The following is an 11,032-nucleotide window of genomic DNA, read 5'->3' as shown; positions in this document are numbered from 1 at the left end:
TGTGTTTTCTCATCAATTTTAGATAATAAGTGTAAAAGACGAGCGTAAATAATCTCGACAGACTACACGAAATAAACAACAACCTTACTCGACAGCGAGTACGCGATCACTGTCGTGCAGTGTCCCCAAACTTAAAAAAATAAAATCGGTAGAATTTGTTAAAAAAATCGGTAGATTGTGGTGTAAAATCGGTAGATTTTTCAAAATATACTATTTTGTTTAAATTTCATAGTGTTTTGCAATTCGTTTATTTAAGAAAAAATAAAATATGTTTATTCATCTAAATCTAATAAAATAAAAAAATGAGAACCGAGATACTAAACTTAAAACGAGAAGGTTGGCACGTTGGCACTTGGCTGGCAGTAACATCCAACAGTAACGAGTGGGAAATACGAAGTTGTCACATTTATATTGGGTACATATACTACATAAATGTTAAGGTCTGGATTCTACTAAGTAGACGAGAGAAAAAAAAAAGAGGACATAAAAAACTTTATTTGTCATGTTTATTTTAAACCATATAATATAATCTCAAACTAAATGAAATATTGAAATAGACACCTGCTACTTGTTTCACCTGGGTTTGAATCACTTTCAGAACTTGACGACATAACTATTAAATTATTGTTACGCGTACAATAAAAAATTACGCTACTAATACAATAACACGACGTTACGAGTTACGACTTCACAAACCTCAACTGACTGAAATTTAAATCTTTAAATGAGTCTGTGACTAGGAATCGAATACTTATCCGAGAAACGAAAACTCAAGTATAAAACCTTTTTACAAGGAAATATTCAACAAACAAACTACCGAGTTTTTATGTGAGATGCACTCGGAAGCTTAGATTAACTATGCGTTGTTCTGTTCCTAACTTGACAAATTCCCAGAACCAAGCGGTCGGGATCACAATGGATTTGGATTCATTTATTGCATTATTAGCTTTTATGACATCGTGTACTTTGTAAAGTACCGCTTAGGTATCATTTAAGAATAAATTTTTGAATGTTTTCACACGTTTTCGTGAATACACAAAAATGCTCAATGCAAATTACACGTATCGGAAGAAAAATTGTTTTGTCTCTTACATATTTCTTCTTAAATTTAAGAATAAGTAAAAATTTCTATCTGAATATAAAAATCGGTAGAATTTAAGCCTGTGTCGGTAGATCGGTAGAAATACGTCGAAATCGGTAGATCTACCGATTTATCGGTAGGTTTGGGAACACTGCGTCGTGTTAGATTTTATCCAACGTGCACCGCACAGTCCGCACCTCCCACTCCAACCCATTGTTTCGCTTTAAAATGCGATATATCCAAAGCATCACCAGGCATATCTAGAAGCTTTAAATCATAACTACCCGAAAATCAAAAATATAAGGGTAAATTCGAATTTGTTAGATTTTTTCTAACATCGACAGTGATCGCGGGTTAAGTATATGTTAGTATTAATGTAGGATGGAACAAAACTGTTCATTAATCTTTCTGATTGCAGTATTAAGAGGAGTGTTTTGATACAAAAAAATCAGATAAACTTTTTGAAATAATAATTTGCGATATTGTTAAAAGTAATTTACCCTTGAGCAAGATTTTTTTTTGAAAAACCCTGTAGAAGATTGAAACAATTTGAGAACAATTTGGTTGCGTTGTGGGTTTTAGTCCTTGTAGAACTTCTTATGAAAAATATTAGAATAAATAATAACTTACAATTATTCTGCTGAATAAAATTGATCTTATTTCTTTTTAGAAGGAGATGATCTATTCAGGTTATCTTTCTTCTTAGCTCCTCTAGTGGTGACACCACTAGTTGATGGTACTGTGGGATCCATCATAACATCTTCTGACGGCGTCCTCTCGTCTGTGGCCATAGGGAGCAAGTTATCTATATCGTCTATTTGATCTGCCTAAAAAAATAAATATAAATTCAGGTATTGAAAAAAATTTAGATAATTTGTTATTATATAAATGCTTATGGAGTAATACTACAAATAGCTGTTACTTAAAAAATTGTAGAATTTTTAAGTAGTGATGATATTAATAAAACAGTAATGACAAAATCTAATAAAAGATAACAGATTATAGTACAGGATAATAAGCAAAATTTAACAGCGTTCAGGACATCCCAATAGCCAGATATTTAAGTTTTTCGTTAATATTATAACGGTAATGGATTTTTTAAAGAGCTATGATGTTGTAAATAGTTGCGTACATGTAACTGGCAACGATGCACTGGAAAAGCAAAAACTGAAAAAGTCCGACACATTTATGGTTCCGTATCACAGCCCAGGCGCAGTGGGTTAAAAATAACGTACCCAACAATTTAATTGCTAAAAAATATAATTTGAGTTATTTAATTAAAGGAAATTAAAATTGTGATTATACATTCAATATAAAATTATAAATTTAATATACGTAATAAACATAGGTAAACCTCTGGTTAATTCAAAATCTTAATGTTTACTAATTTGTTAAATATCTAAAGCTAATGCCCTATTATCAACAAATTAGCATATTAACGTATTTTAAGACAGCTTGTAGGTGCCTGAGAAAAATAATTTAAGGCAATTAAAGATAATTTAGGAGTCTAGGACTTAATTAAATTAATATTGCATCGGCTTCTTCTTAACGTGCCCTATCAAGTCCCCTTGACGTTGGCGATTAACATGGCGAAACTGTCTCTGTCTTGAGCTATTCTAAAGAGTTACTCAGCTTTCCTCATTCCTGTCCACTCCCTGATAATCTTCAACCACGAGGCCTGCTTTCTACCAATTCCTCTGCGTTCTTCGATTTTACCCATCATAATAAGTTGAAGAATATTATATCGGTCTCCCCTTACTACGTGTCCAAAATAGGCCATCTTTCTACATTTGATGTTATCAAGCAGCTCGCGAGCAGCATTTGCTCTCTCAAGGACTGCCACATTTGTCAGCATAGCCGTCCATGGAATTTTTAGTATACGTCTGTACAGCCACATTTCAAAGGCCTCCAGACGATTAATAGTGGATATTTTTAATGTCCATGCTTCGACACCGTATAAGAGGACTGACCAAATGTAGCATTTAACCATGCGCTTTCGAAGTTGAAGTTGCAAGTTATCATTACAGAAGAATGACTTCATTTTTAAAAATGGCGTGCCGGCTATCTCGATTCTACGTTTTATCTCTTGATCTGGATCTAGTTGTTTAGTACTATGACAACCAAGATAATTAAAACTGGACACTCTTTGAATTATATCTCCATCAACATATAATCGTGCATCTTGATGTGCTAAACGGCTAAACACCATGTGTTTTGTTTTTGAACAGTTTATGTTTAGGCCAAACTCTCTTCCCACTGTATCAATGGCATTTAAAAGGCATTGTAATACATTCATGTCATCATTTAAAATAACTGTATCGTCTGCATATCTGATTGTATTTATCAGGATTCCATTAACTTTCACGCCCCATTCCAAGTTATTCAGCGCTTCTTTAAATATTCTATCTGAATGTAAATTAAATAGCAGTGGGGATAGTATACAACCCTGTCTGACACCTCTTTGTATTTTACATATTTCTGTTGATTTTCCGTTTATGCGAGCTGTCGCTGTTTGAAGCCAGTATAACTTTTCTATGAAGCGTATGTCTTGACTATCAACTCCTTTATCTTTTAATACTGTAATTAATTTGTAATGCTGTACTGGATCAAAGGCCTTTTCATAGTCAATAAATACAGCAAAGACGTCTTTTCTTTGATCTCGACATTTCTGCAGTAATACATTTAGTGTAAAGAGGGCGTCCCGAGTTCCCAGTCCATTTCTGAAGCCAAATGAAGCCAATCTTCTTCACATTTATCTCTGATTCTACTGTGGATGATGCGTAGAAATATTTTTAAAGTGTGGCTCATAAGGCTTATCATTCTATAATGGCTACAGTTTTTCGGACGTTGTTTTTTTAGTAGTATTATGAATTCGGACTTTAAACAATCTTCAGGGATATCACCAGTCGAATAAACATCATTGAAAAGCTTGACCAGTATTCCAATGTTTTCCTCATTTATAAGCTTTAACACCTCTGTCGGTATGTTATCAAGGCCAACGGCTTTCTTGTTCTTTGCTAACTTTATAGCATGCAGTATTTCTGATTTTAGTATTTCTCGTCCTTCACCTTCAACTAAAGTCTCCAGTTCTTCGGGTGTATCATCATTATACAGTTCACTTATATAATTACACCAGGTTGTTCGAATTTCATGTTCGTCTAACTTACTTACTACGTTACTTCTTTGACTGTTTTAAACATATTAAACGTATCATGTTTTTCATTCAACTTTTCTACTTCCTTGCATTTATCCTCCATCCATTTTTCTTTAGCCACCTTTATTTTTTGTTTAATTAGTTTCTGTTTTTCCTTATATTCTGTCTTGTTACCTTTCAGTTTCCTTCTTTGCTCCATTAATTCCAGAATTTCATCAGTTATCCATTGTTGTTTTTTGTGTCTGTGTAACGTTGTTGAATATTTTTCTATTACTTTCAAGGTAAGATCTTTAAATGTGTTCCATATTTCTGTGTTGTTTTCATTGATTGGTTCCTTTAGCTCATTGTTTAAATCCTTTTCTATTAACGTTTTGTTGGATATTGAGATATTTAATTTTGGTTTTTTGGGGCTTTCTTGGACTTTTTTGAGCTTCACTTTGATGTCATGCACTTCTAGTGTTCCTGTCATAAGGACGGTGTCGTCAGCATATCTTATGTTATTAAGTGGATCACCATTTATTATAAGGCCCTCACTGACTTCGGCAAGCGCTAATTCTGAGATGGCTTCACTGTATAAATTGAATAACAAGGGTGATAAAATACACCCTTGGCGGACCCCACGGCGAATCTGGAAATCCTCGGTTTGTTCATTTTCAACTTTTACTTTTGCTATTTGGTTCCAATAGAGGTTATATATGATTCTAATGTCTCTACTGTCTATGTTTTTATTTAATAAAATTTCTTTAAGCCGATTATGCTGCACTCTGTCAAATGCCTTCTCAAAATCAATGAAACAGGCATATACTTCCTGATTTATATCTAAGCATCTCTGCGAGTCCTTTCCTAAATCTCGTGTTCCCAGTCCTTTCCTAAATCCCATTTGTGTATTACTTATGCCTTCATTTAATTTCTTATGTATTCTTTTGTGAATTACTTTTAAAAACAATTTCAAGACATGACTCATTAAGGCTATGTTGCGATGTTCATTGCACTCCTTTGCATTGGCTTTGTTGGGTAGCAGTGTTGATTGGAGCCATTCTTTAGGTATTATACCTGTTCTATATATCTTATTGAATAGATCCAAAAGAAGATCAATAGATTCAGTATTCACAATTTTGAGTAATTCGATAGAAACGTCACCAGGCCCGGGAGATTTACCACATTTAGCTTGTTTCATTGCATATTCAATTTCTTCTCGTATAATGGCAGGCCCAGTATCATCCTTAAATTCTTTTGGTGCTTCTGCTCTCTCTTTGTCTTCAAAAAGTTGTGCTATATATTGTGTCCATCTCTGCATTTTTTTGTTTATATCTGTTATAAGCGCACCACTTTCATCTCTTAGTTGCCTAGTTTGAAGTGTTTTTCTCATTCCTGTTAATTCTCTAATTCTTTTATGCATGTTAAAAAAGTCATATTTTTTCTCAAATTCTTCTAGTTATTGGTACTGCTAATGTAATATTCTCTCCTTAGCTTCTTATATTCTCTTTTTAGTTAATCGATCAGTTTCATTATATTTAATTGGATTTTTTGTTTTGAATGATTTTCTTTCATTCATTAATAGTAGTAATTCTTCAGTCGTCCAGTATTTGTTTTCTTTTCTTTGGTTTTAAGTTTTCATTTGCTGTTTTAATTATTGCTACTATTATATTTTCCCATTTCTGATCAATGTTATAACAACTCTTGAAGTTGTGAGTGAAGATGATATCTTTCTTTTAGAAGCTATAACTCACTAAACTAGATAGGGGTACCAATTTATGTTATGAGTTGTACCCTCAGACCATCAGAGCCTACCAAATTATGAGTTTCAAGTCCTCTTGAGCAAAATTGGTAGACGTTTCATCACATATGAAAATCTAGAATTTTATTAGCCATAAGGCCATAAATAAGCGATTAAATTTATTTTACTTAGAAAGAAAAATATTTTTAAAATAAATTCAAATTCCGGTCCTGTATTGTAGCTGCAATAGGTGCATAAAAAAGAGCGAAATGTAATATTTTATTTTTGAGATTTGTTGATGGGTTGTTTTTATATGGGTCAGTAGGAAACCAGTTAAAAAGTGAAATGAATATATTCAAGTTCAAGTTCAGAGCGTGGAGTGGAGGTCAATAGACTATAACTACTTTTTCGAGACATAATCATATTATTTGTTAATTTGTTATAAGACCTCTGTTGAGTTTTAACGACGGGAACTGGTTTACTAAAATTGGAACGATGTGATGATCGAGTATAAGGTAGATAGTGAGAATTAGAATTATATTTTGTAGAGTGGGCAAAATAGCAAACTGTTTTTTTTTTGGAGTGGATATTTGTTGCAACTTTACCTGCTACTATACTATACCCTGGCCGCTGAAAACATGGAATCCAAGGTCGCATGATCACTCAATGCAAGCATCGACAGGCGCTCGAAACTAGACCTTATGGGAAACTGTTTACACCGTCATTATTTGTGTTATGATACTATAACTTAAATGTTTTATGTATCATGATTTATGTTTCACTTTCGCCGGCTGGTGAATTTTGTGAAAATGTTTAAAATTAATGTAAATCAATAACCTCTAAAAAACGGTATAAATATATTATAGCGACATTGTTAGTTCGTTTTTGTTGAGCGGTGTAAACGTGGGAAAAGTGATAACATAGGAAGAGGAATATTTAAGAGTGCGTGCCATTCACATGATCATTCCATCTTTTTAGCGGCTCAACTTTACCCATTCAAAGAGTGTATTAAAGAGAGTGGGGAGATTGTGGTCTAATTTTATAAGACCTGTTTAAAGAAATTCATAATAATTATCAACTCCTATTAAGATTTCGATGTTTGATTTTTAATAAAAATCTTTCTCAGCTAGATTGAGATTGTTGGGGATGTTAAGTACATTGGGATTGATATTGAATTGTGGGAGCGGAAAATCTATTCTTGGGACGACTGCACAATTCAAATTGAAGTTACATTTGTAACTGGGCGTATAGAGCATAGTCTTCACTTTTGAATGCGAAGTATAAGTGTCTTACAAAACTCTATGAATCCGTAAATTATTGCGAGAAATTTCAATATTTAATTTACTAGATAGATCTTGGGTTATGAAGGAAGTTTGACTTCCGGCATCTATCACAGTAGTAGTGAAGTGAATAGTGATCAGTGTAGTAGCGTATGGGGGCTCGGGAAACTAAGATCTCGGAAGCCTTGAAGAAGACATCAGAGAGGATGTCGAAAGCTCGGCGCAATGGGAATCAACGCGGTTTAACCCAGAAGACTGGTGAGTTTAATATTAATTTTTATAATAGTATTAACCTTAGCTCTGTGTTTAATATATATATATATATATATATATATATATATATATATATATATATATATATATATATATATCTATAGCCCAAAATTTATTCATGTGTTGAATATAGGCCTCTCCCATTTGTCTCCATTTGTCTCTGTCTTCTGTTTGTCTTTTCCACATTGGACTTGCGCTTTGCTCAATGTCATCTTTACATCTCATTTGCGGTCGACCTCTTGACCTTTTTGCAGTATATGATCTCCAGCGGCCAATTTCTTTATTCCATCTTCCATCCTGATATCTTTCGTTATGCCCAGCCCATTTCCATTTTAATTTCAATGCATGTTCGACAGCGTCTGTTGTTTCGGTTTTGCATCTTATCCACTCGTTCCTCTTTTTATCTCTCAACGATATTCCCAACATTTGTCTTTCCATAGCTCTTTGAGTTTTCTTTATTCTATCTAAGTTGCTCTTGGTACACGTCCACGTCTGGGCACCATATGTCAGAACAGGTAGGACGCATGCATTAAATACCTGCGTTCTTAATTTTAAAGGTATTTTTTGGTTTTTGATAGTATATGAGAGTTTTCCGAATGCAGAATGCAGCCCACTCCATTCTTATTCTTCTGGTTATTTCTTTAGTCTGGTTACTTTTGTCTGCTCTGATAGCTTGTCCTAAGTAAATATATTCTTGGATGTGTTCTACGTTTGTTACACCTATGGTAATTACTGATCTGTCTTCTGTATTAGTCATTATTTTAGTTTTCTTTAGATTCATTTTTAGTCCTTTCTCAAGAGATGTTTTTTCTAGGTCTGAAATCATTATTGTTTGTTGTTCCATAGTTGTTGCTATCAGGAGTACATCATCGGCGAATCTTAGATGATTTAAATATTTCCCGTTTATACAAATCCCGTTATTGTCCCAGTCTATAGATTTAAAAATGTCTTCCAATGCGAGAGTAAATAGTTTGGGTGAGATTGTATCCCCTTGTCTGACACCTCTACAAATTATAATTAATGGAGTTTGCAAATCTGTCTAGCTGAATTCTCATAGTGGCGTTTTGATATATATTGTGGATTAACATTCTGTACCGTGAATCTATTCGGCAATTAACTAGCGCTTCTTCCACTGCTCATAGTTCTATGCTGTCAAACGCTTTTTCATAGTCAACAAACGCTAGGTATATTGGAAGGTTGTATTCATTGGTCTTTTCTATCAATATTTTAAGGGTGTGAAGGTGGTCGGTTGTGCTGTACTTACCGCTTTCTAAATCCTGCCTGTTCAACTGGTTGGTATGCATCAAATTGTTGTCTAGTCTAGTTGTGATCACCTTAGTGAAAGTTTTATAGATTTTTTTTTCAAATTAACGTGTCTCAATATCTTAGGTCATTGACACTGGTGGAATGATGAGATCCAAAGCAAGAGAGCCGAATGTTTTAGACTCAGGCGTACGGCACAAAGGTATAGGACTCCACACCACACTGAAAATTACAAGCGAGCTAAAAAAGAATTGGGTAGAGAAATTAAACGGGCGAAGCACTCTTGCTGGCATAACCTATGCACAGCACTAGAAGATGATGTATGGGGCGAAGCCTATAGAATTGCCACAAAAACATTAAGAACAGAGACCCCATACAGCCTTTGTGCAAAAAAACGGAAGGAAATAGCTAATACCTTATTTCCTGTTAAGCCCCCACAGCAGTTCACTCAAAATAATGTCAACGTTCGATCTGTTGATTTTTCGGCTGAAGAAATAGCAATAGCGACAAAAAGTATTAAATTAGGAAAAGCAGCTGGTCCTGATGGTGTGCCTCCTGAGGCGATAAAGATCATCATAGAGAAAAATCCTGAGATGGTTCGGAGGATCTTCAATGAACTCCTCCAGAAGCAAATGTTTCCCATAATGATTAAACAGGCAAGACTGACGTTAATACTTAAACCGGGCAGGGATCCCGAGATTGCCAACTCATACAGGCCGATCTGCCTTCTAGACAGTCTGGGGAAATTTTATGAAAATCTTATTAAAAATCGCCTAGAAGACGAATTACAGATAAATGGAAGTATATCTGACAAACAGTACGGATTCAGGAAATCTAGATCATCCATCGATGCGGTAAAAGAAATAGTTGACACTGTAAAAAGGACGAGGAAGAAATGGGCCGCCCTCGTGATGTTTGATGTGAGAAACGCTTTCAACTCAGCCAACTGGGGTCACATTATCACCTCACTGGAAAAAGCAAATGTGTCAGAATATTTGATCAATATAATTAAGGACTACCTCAATGAAAGGTATGTCCAAGTGGCAAAACCTAAAGACCTGAAAACATCAGTAGGTGTACCGCAAGGATCCGTACTAGGACCAATGCTTTGGAACATTTTATATAATGAAATCCTAGAAATCGACTATGGAGCAGAGACCAAAGCTATTGCATACGCAGACGATTTAGCTCTACTCATTCAGTGTAACAATAACTTGGAGTTAGAAATGTTAGTCAACAGAAGCTGTAGAAAAGTCAAAAGATGGATGGTGAAACAAGATCTAGAGTTGGCAACAGAAAAAACAGAAACTCTGATCTTGAAAGGCCCTAGAGCCCGCCCAAACCTGGCTTTCGTAGTAGGTAGTACAAGTATAGAGCCTACGTACTGTGCTAAATATCTGGGCATCCAACTAGACACAGGTCTAAGATTTACAAAGCACCTGATGAAAGTAGTTCAAAGAGCAGAAGAGAGAACCGCGGCATTAATAAAAATTATGCCAAATATCGGCGGTCCAAGTGCCCTCAAAAGAAGAATGTACCTTCAGATTGTGCATTCTATCCTCTTATATGGCGCTCCCGTATGGTACGAAGCCTTGAGAATGGCTAAGTATAAAGAACTGCTTGCAAAGGCACAAAGGAGGCCTCTACTAAAGGTAGCAAGCGCATACCAGACTACTTCTACGATTGCCCTACAGGTTATAACAGGTACGCTCCCCATCCACCTCCTAGCTAAAGAAAGAGACACTTTATATAACAGAGAAAACGGTCATTTACCGGAAATAAAATCCGAAGTAAGATCACATATGCTCCAAATATGGCGAAATGAATGGGAGGCACAAACGGAGAAGGCACAATGGACCAAAATGTTAATCCCTGATGTGGTAACTTAGTCTAAATGTAGGTTCAGAAGGTTAAATTATTTTTTTACACAATTTCTCACCGGCCATGGCTCCTTTAGGTCGTACACGTATAGAATGAAGAAGACAATAAATGATTTGTGTATAGATTGTGGTGTCATAGACGACGCAGAACACTGCATTTTTGCTTGCACTGCTTTCCAAAGAGAACGGATTAATCTAATATCAAGGCTAGGAGCGATAACGCCCAACAATCTGATACAGAAAGCGACGCAAAACAAAGAATCCTACGATGTTGCTATCGACATAATTACGCAAATTATAAAGAAAAAGAAGACGCTAGAAAGAGCGAGACAGGAACAAGGTGGTTGAGGTAACAAATTACATAATACGCTGTCATGAGTTCTT

At 35.1% G+C, this 11,032-nt stretch overlaps 1 protein-coding gene across 1 annotated transcript in view; it reads right to left on the bottom strand.

Moving 5' to 3' along the window:
• Positions 1 to 1,717: 1,717 nt before the first annotated feature.
• LOC140452242 (probable protein kinase DDB_G0291842) overlaps positions 1,718 to 11,032 on the bottom strand; it is a 226,387-nt gene continuing 217,072 nt past the window's right edge. The window contains exon 6 of the mRNA XM_072546379.1: positions 1,718 to 1,908. Within this exon, the coding sequence (XP_072402480.1) occupies positions 1,738 to 1,908 (171 nt within the window). The 3' untranslated portion in view covers positions 1,718 to 1,737. The remainder of the gene's footprint in view (positions 1,909 to 11,032) is intronic.

Source organism: Diabrotica undecimpunctata, chromosome 10, assembly GCF_040954645.1.
Source record: "Diabrotica undecimpunctata isolate CICGRU chromosome 10, icDiaUnde3, whole genome shotgun sequence".
In the NCBI taxonomy this organism is placed as follows: domain Eukaryota; kingdom Metazoa; phylum Arthropoda; class Insecta; order Coleoptera; family Chrysomelidae; genus Diabrotica; species Diabrotica undecimpunctata.
This window is presented reverse-complemented; position numbering and strand designations above follow the sequence as displayed.